Raw genomic sequence first — 14,339 nt, 5'->3', positions numbered from 1 at the left:
CAGTTTATGTTCCCTCAGCAGGTTAGTATTAAAAGATGAATGCTAAGGAATTATCACTAATTTTGTTAGGTATAATAATGGCATTGTGCTTAGGGTTTTTTTTTAAGTCCTTACCTATGAGATACATTTTGAAATATTTGTGGATGAAATGATTTACACTTGGCTGGGCACAGTGGCTCACACCTGTAATCCTAGCCTCAGCCTAGGCTGAGGCAGGCTGATCACTTGAGGCCAGGAGTTTGAGACCAGCCTGGCCAAGATGGTGAAACCCCATCTCTACTAAAAATACAAAATTCGTTGGGCATAGTCGTGGGCGCCTGTAATCCCAGCTACTCGGGAGAATAAGGCAGAATTGCTTGAACCTGGGAGGCGGAGATTGGAGATCATACCATTGCACTCCAGCCTGCGACAAGAGTGAAACTCCATCATACATAGATATAGATAGATAGATAGATAGATAGATAGATAGATAGATAGATAGATAGAAAGAAAATTAGGCCAGGTGCTGTGGCTCATGCCTGTAATCCCAGCACTTTGGGTGGCCAGGGTGGGAGGATTGTTTGAGCTCAGGAGTTCAAGACCAGCCTGGGCACCATAGGGAGACCTCATCTCTACTAATAAAAATAAAATAAAAATCAGCCAGGCATGGTGATACGCACCTGTAGTCCCAGCTACTCAGGAGGCTGAGGCAGGAGGATCAGCTGAGCCCAGGAGATGGAGGCAGCAGTGAGCTATGACCATGCCACTGCACTCCAGCCTGGGCGACAGAGCAAGCCCCTCTCTCAAAAAATTAATTAATTGATTTTTTTAAATGAAAAATATAAGGAGTTGAACATGCTTTGTTTTAATGTGACAATAACCCTAAATCCTGTGGGCTGTTCAGACTGCCTGCTATTTAATTTAATAGACATTCCCACATCAATGTAACAGATAGTCATAGATTCTTAGCTCATGTCAGAAACATACGTTTCCCAGGCGCCGCAGGAGGTGCTGGAGTAACAAGGGCAGACGTGATGCCTGCCCTGCAAGAACTTGAGTCAGACATATTTGAGGTTTGGAGTGGAACCAAGCATGCAGTAAACACTGACTACAAATGAATCTTGGCTGGTAGCAAATACCCCATATTTGCAAGGCAGGAATTTTATTGGCATCTCAGTTTTATGGGTTTGAGTTGAATCATCTCAGCCATGTGGTTAATAAATGGGAGATTTATTATTATTACTGCTACTCTTCCTAATAATAATAATAATTTCTACTAATAGTAATTTTTAAATCTTGATAGATTGTAATTTTTCCCAGGACGTGCAGCCCTTCATAATTATCATAACTCTCTCATTGATCATTTAACTGAATTGTAACTGCTAGTAGCTGCTGCCTTCCAGCTTGCTGAAGTCACCTGTTCCTTTGTCCCCAACCATCTAAGGGCCTGTCTCCTGGCTCACTGAGCAGACAGGGGCTGCCCCTGAGCTCTCCTCTGCTGTGTGATGGTGGCAAAATCTGTCCAACGCTTTTTCTGTCTCTCTTTTTATTCTGCAGCAGAAGTATTGGGAGGCCCTAAACTCGGAGCAGGTATGGACAATCATGCTGTTTCTCTTCCAGAAGGGACTTCCTATGGCTTGATTTCAGTTCCTGTTTTTGTTAGAACTTCTTAGATGGCTAGACCCATGACAAATTCCTTTAGTAAAAAAAGAATGTCAGGCCGGGTGCGGTGGCTCACATCTGTAATCCTAGCACTTTGGGAGGCCGAGGCGGGCGGATCACCTGAGGTCAGGAGTTCAAGACCAGTCTGGCCAACATGGTGAAACCCTGTCTCTACTAAAAATACAAAATTAGCCGGGCATGGTGTCACATGCCCGTAATCCCAGCTACTCAGGGGCTGAGGCAAGTGAATCGCTTGAACCTGGGAGATGGAAGTTGCAGTGAGCCGAGATTGTGCCATTGCACTCCAGCCTGGGCAACAAGAGTGAAACTCCATCTCAGAAAAAAAAAAAAAGTCAAAATGAGAGGCAAGACTGAGGACAATGGGATTTTCAGGGCTCTCTCAGTTCAGAGTTCTTTCTGCTTTGGGGGTATTCAGGTAAGCCCAAGTAATAGGGACTCCAATAAGATGTGTAACCCAGTGAAGAAACATGGTTTGGAACAGCAGGTAGTGGCCGGCATGGCTGCAGTAGCTGTTGCAATAAACAGTCCCAGACATTGTCATTCTGGGACCCTGGGCACCTGGCTGCTGTCTCCATGCCACCCTTGCCTCCAAGTGACAGGTGGGCACATTTTGTGGCAACTACCTGTGCCTGTCGTCTCCCAGGATTGTTTCTGATAAGAAAATGAATCTTTTGCTCAGATTCCCTTCATGCCTGGTTTCCAGCAATGATTTTATTATAAAATGAAGTTTTAGGCCGGGCACATTGGCTCACACCTGTAATCCCAACACTTTGGAAGGCTGAGGGGGGTGGATCACCTGAGGTCAGTCTGGCCGACATAGCAAGATCCCCATCTCTACTAAAAATACAAAAATTAGCTGGGTGTGGTGGTGCGTACCTGTGGTCCCAGCTACTCGGGATACTAAGGCAGGAGAATCACTTGAACCCAGGAAGCGGAGGTTGCAGTGAGCCGAGATCATGCCTCCAGCCTGGGTAATGGAGTGAGACTCTGTCTCAAAATAAATAAGTAAATAAATAATGAAATGAAGTTTTAAAACACATTAGTCTGGAGATTCAGAAAAAATAGATTCTAAATGTTTTCTAAGATTTGTACCACTTTGTTTTTACTTTATTTATTTATTTATTTATTTATTTATTTTTTGAGACAGAATTTCACTCTTGTCACCCAGGCTGGAGTGCAGTGGTGTGATCTTGGCTCACTGCAACCTCCACCTCCCGGGTTCAAGCGATTCTCCTGCTTCAGCCTCCCGAGTGGCTGGGATTATAGGTGCCTGTCACCATGCCCAGCTAATTTTTTTGTATTTTTAGTAGAGATGGGGTTTCGCCATGTTGGCCAGGCTGGTCTCGAACTCCTGACCTCAGGTGATCCACCTGCCTCGGCCTCCCAGAGTGTTGGGATTACAGGCGTGAGCCACCGCACCTGGCCTATTTATTTATTTCTTTTTTTTTTTTTTTTTTTTTTTTTGAGACGGAGTCTCGCTCTGTCGCCCAGGCTGGAGTGCAGTGGCGCAATCTCGGCTCACTGCAAGCTCTGCCTCCTGGGTTCACGCCATTCTCCTGCCTCAGCCTCTCCTTGTAGCTGGGACTACAGGCGCCCGCCACCATGCCCGGCTAATTTTTTGTATTTTTTAGTAGAGACGGGGTTTCACCATGGTCTCGATCTCCTGACTTCGTGATCCGCCCACCTCGGCCTCCCAAAGTGCTGGGATTACAAGCGTGAGCCACCGCGCCCGGCCTATTTATTTATTTCTTGAGATGAAGTTTCGCTCTTGTTGCCTAGGCTGGAGTGCAATCGCACAATCTCAGCTCACTGCAACCTCTGCCTCCCAGGTTCAAGCGATTCTCTTGCATCAGCCTCCCACGTAGCTGGGATTATAGGCGCCCACCACTACACTTGGCTAATTTTTGTATTTTTAGTAGAGACGGGGTTTCACCATGTTGGCCAGGCTAGTCTCGAACTCCTGACCTCAGGTGATCTGCCCACCTTGGCCTCCCAAAGTGCTGGGATTACAGGCGTGAGCCCCCGTGCCCAGCCTGTACAAGTTTAAAGAGCTCACTTGATCAAAGTGACAGGTTTCTGTTTGCAGGCTGCTGAACTGGTCAGGGTTGGCAAGAATCATTCTTCAGCAGCCATTTAAGAAGCTTGAGCAGTGGTTCTCAATCATCAGGGCATCTAAGATTCACCCTAGGAGCTTGTAAAAATGCCAAACCTCAGGTCTCAACCCCCTACCCAGGGGCTAGGGTGGGCCCCAGCATCAGTGTTTTCAGCCAGCAGCCTGGGTGCTTCTGGTGTGGCTGGTCAAGAACACGCTGTGAGAACAACGATCTAGGTCTCAGGCCTCAGCTTAGAAACAGTTTTCATCAAAGAGCACACTGACCATCCTCAGAGAACAGAACAGGGCCCTACTTCTTTCACTGGGCAGGTGGGTCACATAGGCTGAGGGGCCTGGTGAGCTCTTTTATTTGGGGTCTGATAATGTCAGAAAGGAATTTGGTTCAAGGGGTCCAGCTAAGTCTGCGACTGCAAGTTAATGCGATGTTCGCACTGGAAGTGGCTGGCACAGCCCCAAACAGGTACAGGGGATGAGCTGCCCAAACCCAGTCACTGCAGGGTCACTGGGAATCAGGTGGTCTTTTTAACATGATAGCTTTTAAAATCGCCAAGTATTAGTACTTGATTCAGTTATTATCAGTAAATCACTAACAAACTGGGCTCTTTATTTCTGTCCAAAACAAAGCCACAATTTGTGTTTTATCATTGGCATGGTGTGGCCATTATGTCAGTGGCCCAGGGAGCCTCCAAGATCTTATCTGGAACCTCTAAGGATTGGAATGTTTGATTCAGCTTCAGTTTGAGCAGCTGTTAGGGCATCTTTCTTGGAGAGCATGTCCATGCCTGGGTCTATTATCTTGTCCAAATAGATCATCTGCCCAAGCAGACACATCCTTTGTCATCTTTGCTTGTTGTTGCCTGGGTTTCCTGGTACTGTCAAATGTGACCTTGTGCCTCAGAATCATTGTAGACGCTCAGAAATGGGAGAGATCTTCTTATCTAGTTGCTGATCCAATACCACAGCATGCACATGGGGAAACTGAGGCCCCCAAAACGAAGGCAAATTAGTGACAGGAGGAGGACTTGAGCCCAATCCCTACTTGCCTCCATGGCTGGAACCTCAAAGGTAACACTAAGGATCCCCTTGGGCTCTAATCCGTCATCTTAGAACAACAGGAGGGCTTCACAGACAGCTTCGTCAATGCTTCTGTGCCCACTTGTTTTAGCCCTTCACTCAACCCTGCAAATTTCAACTTCCCATACTCACCTGAGTCAGTGATGAACTATTCACTGGCAGTGCCCCCCACTCTAAATTGGGTTTTAAGTGATGACAAGTCTGCTGAGCCTCAGGTTTCGAGGAAACACCACGTAGGAGGCAGGAGCGAACGTTTGCTCTGTTCCTGTGGCGCCCATCACCTACCTGAGACAACAAGGCAGATGTCCACAGAAACGCCAGGGCTGTCTGTGCTCAGGGGCAAATCAGCGGAATAGGTAATACAAAGAGAGAGGCAGGTGAGAGCTCAATGGGCTAACACAGTCAAGGTAGGCTTCCTGGAGGAAGAGGTATTTACCTGGCCCATAAAGAATAGGTTGAAGCTGGGCATGGTGGCTCAAGCCTGTAAATTGAGCACTTTGGGAGGCTGAGGCGGGAGGACTGCTAGGTCCAGGAGTTCAAGATCAGCCTGGGCAACATTGCAAGACTTTATCTCTACTAAAAATTAAAAACTTAGCCAGGCATTGTGGTACACACCTATAGCCCCAGCTACTCGGGAGACTGAAGCAGGAGGATTGCTTGAGTCTAGGAGTTTGAGGCAGCAGTGAGCTATGATTGCACCACCGTACTGCAGCCTGGGTGACACAGCAAGACCCTGTCTTAAAAAAATAAAAAAGGATTAAGTTTGTCTGGTTTTTTCCAGGAATGAGTTAGGCATGGAGTCAGGATAAGGAGAACATGAATCAGTCTCACTAGATAAGGACATGGTAGAGGCAGAGAATAGTGGAGAATGAGGGTGGGAAGGAAAGCAGAGCTGTTATGTTTAGGGTGGTTGTTCATTAGTTCCTGGATTCAAAGTTATGCTTGCCTCCTTAGGTCCTAGAAACACAGGCCTGGGTGACTTGTCCTTACCCTTTTGTCCTTGTCTGTGCCTGGATCATGAGAACCAGGATTGGAGCTTCTGTTTGGGTCAGGGGTTATAACAGATGAGAAGCCTCTATCTGTTCCACCCAGGTGCCCTTTGTATCTTTTCTCCATAGTGGGACCCTGAAGATGTGAATCTTGAAGGGAGCAAAGAAAATGTGGAGCTACTGGGATCCCAGGTGCACCGGGACCCTGTGAGGACAGCACACCTGAGTGATGATGATTAACACCTTCTGGAGCCAGCTCATCAGCTCAGAGCCCAGCGTCACGAGTTTGTTCAGTAACACAGCAGCAATCAATCTGCACTGACACTGTGGCAGGAACTGAAGCCGCCCTGGAAAGTGAGGAACCAGGAGCCATCACTGAGTGTGGCTGGTCTACATCATAGCTCATCATGGAGCCACGACTTTGGGTACTGCGGACAGACCTGGACAGGCCCAGCATTTGTTCTGAAGATTACAAGTTCACAGATTGCTTTGTAAAGATAATCCAAAGGATCTTGGACCCACTTTTCCTTTTTCCCTTTATTTCCTTGAGAGTCAGCCATAAAATGAATACCTGCTAGGTTCCAGGAATGAGTTCACCTAACAAATAGCAAATGTGTCTGGTTAGATCTCAGCAGAGCCCATTCTGCAAGACCTGGCTGAGCCAGATGAGAGGGTGGGCCCTGTGCTGGGGGGCCTTGGGTCACACACAGGAACCGAGACCTGGCTTCCGCCCCCCAGTCACCCACTTGAGTTACCTGCTGGAAGTTATAGATAGGACTGCGTGGCCAACCAAGTGTTTGTGAGATCACTGACGCTGCAAAAACAAAGCAAACTGCTCCGGGTACCAGGACTTCCTCCAACCTGGCAGGGTGTGTGCTGAGGCGGGGTTTGCAGGTGAGGGGGGCTGTATGCTTCAGGAACTAACTAAATGCATGCAGAGGATAAGAGGCATGATGGGAGGTGTTCAAGCACAGCAATCCCATTTGGGGGTTATTTTGATACTGCGATGAGTAAGGGGAAGGGTGCACGGAATGGGGCTAAGGTGGGAGTGAACACTGGGGTGAATAAATTTTAAATCAATTCAAGTATCTCACTGTGGAGTGCGGTGGTGAGCATGAATCCCTGCATAGTCACAGAATCACGTCGGCCATGAGAGGAAGTGGAGAAATGCCAAGCAACACAGTTTCGCTCCGGGCTGGCCCACAGCCGCCTGCGGGACTCAGCTACAGCAGCCCAGTTTCTCCTGAGGGGTAGGGCAAGTTCCAGCAGCATGAAGGGGGTCCCTTGGGGAAGCAGTGTGGCTCTGCAGGTCTCTGCATAGATCCTAATCCCCTGGGTGACCTCTGAACTATAAGTGATCTTAAAGCCACTTTATTTATCCCCTTTATCTGAACTGTGTTGGTCCCTGGTTGTCTTGGAAAGTTTGCTGAAGTCAGCTTTGCTTTGTGGTGTTAACCACTGAAGCTATACTTCCAGGGAAGAGGATTTGAATGGAGGCCCAGGATGCAGGGAGAAAAGAGTGTTCAAACAGATGAAATAAATAGTACAGAGGACTGGATGCAGGGAAAGGTGGGAGCTAGCAAGGAAGAATCTGAGATGGCCAGAATGGATGATGCAGTATGGGCTGTAGGGGTGGCAAAAAGGCTGAAAAGGAACGAGACTGTGGAGGCTGGTGAGTCAGTGCTTGGTTCTGTGGCCAACTGGTAGCCATGGAAGATACCAGAGTAGGAAGGTGACTGACTTGCCTCAGGAAGACCACAACTGATTGGTGAGTTTTTCATCCCTATGGCTACAACTTTCCAGGAAGCAGAAATACAGTCATGGCTACAGAATGAACATGGGGAACAGGTTTAATCTAGAGTACTGAGTGGTAACAGCAGGGCAGAAGAGCTTATCTTTAGAAAGGTGGAAGGCATGGGGATAGGATGACCTCTGGAGTTTGCCTTTAACACATCCTCTGTCTTGAGGGAACTCTGGATCATGCTCCCTAAGCACCAAAAATTGGTTGGATCCAGGTGAAAGTGGCCATTCACCCAAGAAAATCAAATGATCTTGGCCAGGTGCAGTGGCTCACGCCTGTAATCCCAGCATTTTGGTAAGCTGAGGCAGGCAGATCACTTGAGGACAGGACTTCAAGACCAGCCTGGCCAACATGGTGAAACTCCATCTCTACTAAAAATACAAAAAATCAGCCAAGCGTGGCAGCCCGCACCTGTAGTCCCAGTTACTTGGGAGGCTGAGGCACAAGAATTGCTTGAACCCACAGGGTGGGGGTTGCAGCGAGCCGAGATCGCACCACTGCACTCCAGCCTGGGCAACGTATCAAGACTGTCTCAAAAAACAACAAAAACCTTGCTGACTTTGAGTAACACGAACTATCTAAGGTCCAGATATTATCTATCTCCCTACATCCCATTAGCCCAGCCTCCTCCCTTCACAAACTGGTTCCTATCATCATGGTCCCAGCTTGTCTCAAGGGTGTCTCAGGCCTCTTCATCCACAGTGAACTACCAAACTGGGGATTTTGGAAGCGCGGTTTGGCTTCATTGTTCAAGGAGAATATTCCTGTATGCAAAGCTCTACAACACTGGAGCCTTTGTGAGGAGGTGCCAATTAAAATGCCTTTCTCCTAGTAGGAGTGGGCCTCTGTTGCAGCTTTGTTTCTAGCTGTTAGACCACGAGGGCAGTGGGAGCAACTTGCCCTGATGACCCAGTGAGCAGTGCAAGCACTTTACCTACACTGGGGAGGGGCTGGGGAACAAACTATGTAATCATCGGCTCACTCACCTGGAGACCTGTAATATCATCTGGTTGTGCTGCCTATCATCTGTGTGGCTTGGAGCATGTTACCTAACCTTTGTGAACTCCTTGGGTAGACTAAGAATAATACCAACCTAGAAAGCCTGTGGTGAAGACTAAGTGAACTAACATGTATGAAAGTGCAAACATAGTATCTATTCAAAGAAGACTTTGAAGAGGGATTAGTTTTCTTCCCCCCCCATGCTTCCTGCACACATGTACTGAAAGACTAACCAAATAATTAGACCTGCAGATGGAAGAGATTTCAGAGGTCTGAATGCCCTTAAACACAACCCCAATTAGTGATTATCCAGGCCCTACTTAAGTTCTCTGAAAAAAAGGATTTCAGTTGCCAAAGTCTTTATCATTTAGCGAGAGCTCTGCTAAGATTATTATGATTTTTGAGACGGAGTTTCACTCGTTACCCTGGAGTGCAATGGCACGATCTCACCGCACTGCAACCTCCGCCTCCCAGGTTCAAGCAATTCTCCTGCCTCACCTCCCGAGTAGCTGGGATTACAGGCTCCCGCCACCATGCCCGGCTAATTTTTGTATTTTTAGTAGAGACGGGGTTTCGTCATGTTGGCCAGCCTGATCTGGAACTCCTGACCTCAGGTGATCCACCTGCCTCAGCCTCCCAAAGTGCTGGGATTACAGGCATGAGCCACCGCACCCAGCTAAGATTTTCTTAAAAGCCTGTCTAGATCCTGAACAACTAATCCCCTTATCTCCCTCCCTCAGTATGATGAAGAGATTTATGAGCATCATTTGAAGACACATATTATGTTTCTTTCAAAGGGGTACGAGCTCCTAGAATAAGAAGAGGCCCTGGGCCAAGGAGCATGGCTGGGCTCCAGTTCCCAGGTCTGATTCGGTGTGATCTTTGTCATTTCCTTTTCTATGTCACAGTTTCCTCATCTGTAAAATGAAAGTTGGGCCTGATTTTTTTCATTTTTTCTCTTTTATGAATGTGGCAATTTGTTTCCCACAGAATACTGACATCTTTATAAGCTCTCAAGAAAGAGACATTATAAAAACAAATTTCAGATATACTTTGAACATACGCTTCATTATATGACATATACCTCTTTCTGTTTGGATTTTACTATCCACTTAATATAAAAACCTGTATTAATCACTAAGGATAGAGGAGACTTAGAAATATCTCCGGAATAATTTTGCAACAATTCCAAGATTCTCTGCACTTCTTTTTCTGTCCCTTAATTGGCCTCCTCCACATTTTCCAACTATGGAGGTATTGCTCTACTCTCTTCGACTTTACATTGTTTTCGATGCTTTTGCAAGGAGACTCTGCCTTGAATGAACCCAAGATATGGTGTAATGTTGAGGAAGATCTCCAAGTTCACACATGCCTTTATGATGGCCCAAAGGTCATCATCAGGTGAAAGGGACGAGCTTAGAGATGAAAGAAGTTCAAGGAATGGTGCTACATTAAATGACTTAGAGAGCATTAGAAAGCGTCTACTTTGCTTTTTCTTTCACCAACCCTGGAAGCCAAATAAGACACTGGGCATTCAGGCCTTCTTTTGAGCAGAACACGTGGTACAGAGCCTCTGTTAATCTGTCGCTTGGAGAACTCTGCATACTGTCCCAATTCCGTCTGGATTTTCCATCGGCTGCCAGTGTTCGCAGCAGAGGGCTCGGGTCTTCTCGTCCTCTCCTCAGGGTCTGGCAGCTGTCACTACCGTGGAGTTCGGTCCAGTCCCCAGAGTCGGGGGCGCTGCCTTGCCCATTTCAGTTGCCAGGGGGTTCATCCACGATCGTGCCAGAGGGGCAGCGCGTGGTCTCCTCGAACTACGGGGGAGAGAGGAACCACTGTTGGCACGGGCCAGACTGAACGCCGGCTCCCACTGCCTACCTCCTCGGAGCTGCATCCTCCGACATCTTGCGCCCTATTCCCAGCACCGCCGGGGCACTTCCGGGAAGAACGGAATTGCGGTTCCGCGCGTGCGCACTCCGCAGCCACCACCTCCCGCGAGGAGCGAGAGTCCCGCGGCCCCGCCCCGCCGCCGCAGGCCGGGGTTTCTGCCCCCAGCCAGCGGCGACGCAGCCGGGAAAGAACCGCCGAGGGCGTCTCCGTAGTTCAGTTTTGGTTTGTTTATTTGAGACGGAGTCTCTGTCGCCCAGGCTGGAATGCAGTGGCGCGGTCTCTGCTCACTGCAGCCTCCGCCTGCCGGATTCAAGCGATTCTCCTGCGACTGAATAGCTGGGACTACAGGCGCGCGCCACGACGCTTGGCTAATTTTTGTATTTTTAGTGGAGACGGAGTTTCACCATGTTGGTCGGGCTGGTCTTGAACTCCTGACCTTGTGATCCGCCCGCCTCGGCCTCCCAAAGTGCTGGGATTACAGGCGTGAGCCACCGCACCCGGCCAACCCCACTGGGTTTTTAAGGAGATAATTACAGGGTTATTTTACGGTTCATGGTGTGTTTCAGACCTCCCAGAAGCCTAACGGTGTTTTATAAACCATTCTTTTCTTTGTTTTTAAATGCATTAGAAACCTTTTTTGAGATAAAAATAGTGCAAGTACATGGTTTAAAAAAAGAAAATCCGATTGCACCAAAAGGTTTATGATGAAAAGCAATAATGTTCTGTCCCTTTGCCTCCAAGAGACTCCTTTTTAAAAACTTTTGGGCTGGGCGCGGTGGCTCACGCCTGTAATCCCAACACTTTGGGAGGGTGAGGCGGGCGGATCATCTGAGGTCAGGAGTTTGAGATCAGTCTGGTCAACATGGTGAAACCCTGTCCCTACCAAAAATACAAAAATTAGCCGGGCTTGGTGGTGGGCGCCTGTAGTCTCAGCTACTTGGGAGGCTGAGGCAGGAGAATCGTTTGAACCCGTGAGGCAGAGGTTGCAGTGAGCTGAGACTGCGCCACTGCACTCCAGCCTAGGCAATAGGAGCAAAACTCTGTCTCAAAAAAAAAAAAAAAAAAAAACTTTTATACGTTCTAGTAGTTGTCCCCATTAGGTTTAATTTGGAACATGCTTTCCAGCTACAAGGTTCTTAAGATCATACTTGCTTTTCCTGAGCTGCATTATCTTCAGCTTCCATTATACAGGCTGATGAGGCTCAGCAGCATGGCAGGGCCACTGGCGTATTGAGAAATGGATGGTCAGTCTTCGCATCCGAGGGTTGTGTGGCGTGCCTCGCGCCAGGACCTCCTTGGCCTCTCCGCAGTTTCCGAGCTAGAACCCGGCTTCTGAGCCCAGCACGCTCCAACAGCAGCCTGCCGCGGTCCACGCCTCTGCTCCGGACTTGACCTTTCCGTTTGGCCTTCCTCCTACAGGTGTCTTGGCACTTGGAATCTCCAGAGGAAATCTAAGGGATTCTCTAAACCCACAGCTGGAACAAGGGACGTCATACACGGCGGCCACCACCATCTTTCCCAAGGACAGCCTGGCCATGGATGAAAAGGGCCATTTCATGGGCCTTACCTTCTACTAGCCAGTATAGCCTAAAGCCCTGATATTCAAATATAGACTCTTAGGCTCCACCCCGGAGGATTCCCTAGGTCTGGACAGGGCTTGGGAATCTTAACAAGCTCCTCAGGTGATTCTGTTACAGATGACCCAGGACCAGTCTTTGAAACACACTGTCCTTGGGAAATTACTTTTATGTATTTATTTTTTCCATCTCTTCCTGGTATTTTGTTATCATTTTCAAATACAGAGATGGAGTCTCACTATGATGCCCAGGCTGGTTCCGAACTCCTGGGCTCCAGAGATCCTCCTGCCTCGGCCTCCCAAAGTACTGGGATTACGGGCATGAGCCACCACTCCAGCCAGGAAATTACTTTTAAAACAGATCTATTTGTATGAGATGTTCTCACAAAACTACTTAGAATAGCAAACAAACGAACAAAAAAAGTGATAAAGCTCCCAAACCCCACTGTTAGGCAGAATTAAACATACTTTTTTTTTTTTTGAGATGGAGTCAGTCTCTGTTGCCCAAGCTGGAATGCAGTGGTGCCATCTCGGCTCATTGCAACCTCTGCCTCCTGGGTTCAGGCGATTCTCCTGCCTCAGCTTCCCAAGTAGCTGGGACTACAGGCGCGTGCCACCATGACTGGCTACATTTTGTATTTTTAGTGGAGACGGGGTTCGCCATGTTGGCCAGGCTGGTCTTGAACTCCTGACCCCAAGTGATCCACCCTCCTCGGCCTCCCAAAGTGCTGGGACTACAGGCATGAGCCACCACACCTGGCTCAAACATTACGCTTTAATGAAGAAATGGTATTTTGCCATTAAACCTAAAATATCATAGAACCATGGATTGAAGAACAGACATGAATTACCTAGAAATCATCTACTGCAGTGCCTGAGTGGCTTTGCCTGTTCTCACAGCATGAATTCCCGGTTCTCACACAGGAAAAAAAAAGAAAAAATTATGAAAGATAATGTCAGCTAATAGGCCGGGTGCAGTGGCTCACCCCTGTAATCCCAGCACTTTGGGAGGCCAAGTGGGGGTAGATTACCTGAGGTCAGGAGTTCAAGACCAGCCTGGCCAACATGGTGAAAACCCCGTCTCTACTAAAAATACAAAAATTAGATACACGTCTGTAATCCCAGCTACTTGGGAGGCTAAAGCAGGAGAATTGCCTGAATCCAGAAGGTGGAGGTTGCAGTGATCACTGCACTCCAGCCTGGGCAACAGAGCAAAACTCCGTCTCAAAATAATAATAATAATGTAAACTAATAAAGGTAGAATACAAGAGAGCTTGAGCCACCATTTGCAATTATAAGAAAAGTTTCGATAGATCAGAAAAGTCTTAGAATTCATTAGATTCTGTTGTAAAAGGATTATGTGGATTTTTGTAGTAGATGTTTCTTGACTGTGGAAACACTTAAATACATCTTAAGGGAACTGTTCTAGTTTAAAGGAGTCTGCAGTGGGGATGGGGAGGGAGAGCTATATGGGATTACTGCGACAATTGAGCAAATTTGAATATGTACAGTGTATTAGCTAACTTTATTGTTTCCTTTCTTAATAATATGATGGTTGCACAGGAGAACGCCCCTTTGGATATACATGCGGAACTACTTAGGAGTGAAGCACCATGACTTGGCAACTGACTTTTATTTATTTATTTATTTTTTTGAGATGGAGTCTGGCTCTGTCGCCCAGGCTGGAGTGCAGTGGCGCGATCTCGGCTCACTGCAAGCTCCGCCTCCCGGGTTCACGCCATTCTCCTGCCTCAGCCTCCTGAGTAGCTGGGACTACAGGCGCCCGCTACCGTGCCCGGCTAATTTTTTTTGTATTTTTTAGTAGAGACGGGGTTTCACCGTGGTCTCGATCTCCTGACCTCGTGATCCACCCGCCTCGGCCTCCCAAAGTGCTGGGATTACAGGCGTGAGCCACCACACCCGGCCCCAAGCAACTGACTTTTAAATATTTCAGCAGAAAAAAACTATAAATTTTTCAGGTAGTTGGAGAGAGACAAAGCAAATGGAAAAACAGGAACAATGGATTAATCTAGGCGAATAGTATAAACATGTTCGTTATTCTTTCATCTTTTCTGTAGGTTGCAAGTTTTTCAAAGCCAGTTGGGTGAGAAAGAACAGGAATAAAGAAAGATTCTCGCCAGGCGTGGCTCACGCCTGTAATCCCAGCACTTTGGGAGGCAGAGGCAGGTGGATCACCTGAGGTCAGGAGTCTGAGACCCGCGTGACCAACATGGA

The 14,339-nt window shown here is 47.8% G+C and overlaps 1 protein-coding gene across 12 annotated transcripts in view; it reads left to right on the top strand.

Moving 5' to 3' along the window:
• Positions 1–6,923, top strand: part of TMEM44 (transmembrane protein 44) — a 44,717-nt gene extending 37,794 nt beyond the window's left edge. For 5 of the 12 annotated variants that reach the window (XM_063622008.1, XM_063622015.1, XM_063622007.1 and 2 more), the window contains 2 exons: positions 1,537–1,569; positions 5,968–6,923. In XM_063622008.1, coding sequence (XP_063478078.1) covers positions 1,537–1,569; positions 5,968–6,078 — 144 coding nt within the window. In that variant the 3' untranslated portion in view covers positions 6,079–6,923. The remainder of the gene's footprint in view (positions 1–1,536; positions 1,570–5,967) is intronic. The other 7 variants (XM_063622014.1, XM_063622013.1, XM_063622011.1 and 4 more) reach the window with 3 other exon arrangements.
• The last annotated feature ends 7,416 nt before the right edge of the window (positions 6,924–14,339 follow it).

This window comes from Symphalangus syndactylus, chromosome 17, assembly GCF_028878055.3.
Source record: "Symphalangus syndactylus isolate Jambi chromosome 17, NHGRI_mSymSyn1-v2.1_pri, whole genome shotgun sequence".
In the NCBI taxonomy this organism is placed as follows: Eukaryota; Metazoa; Chordata; class Mammalia; order Primates; family Hylobatidae; genus Symphalangus; species Symphalangus syndactylus.
The sequence above is the reverse complement of the archived record's forward strand: the minus strand, read 5'-3'. Positions and strand labels throughout refer to the sequence as shown.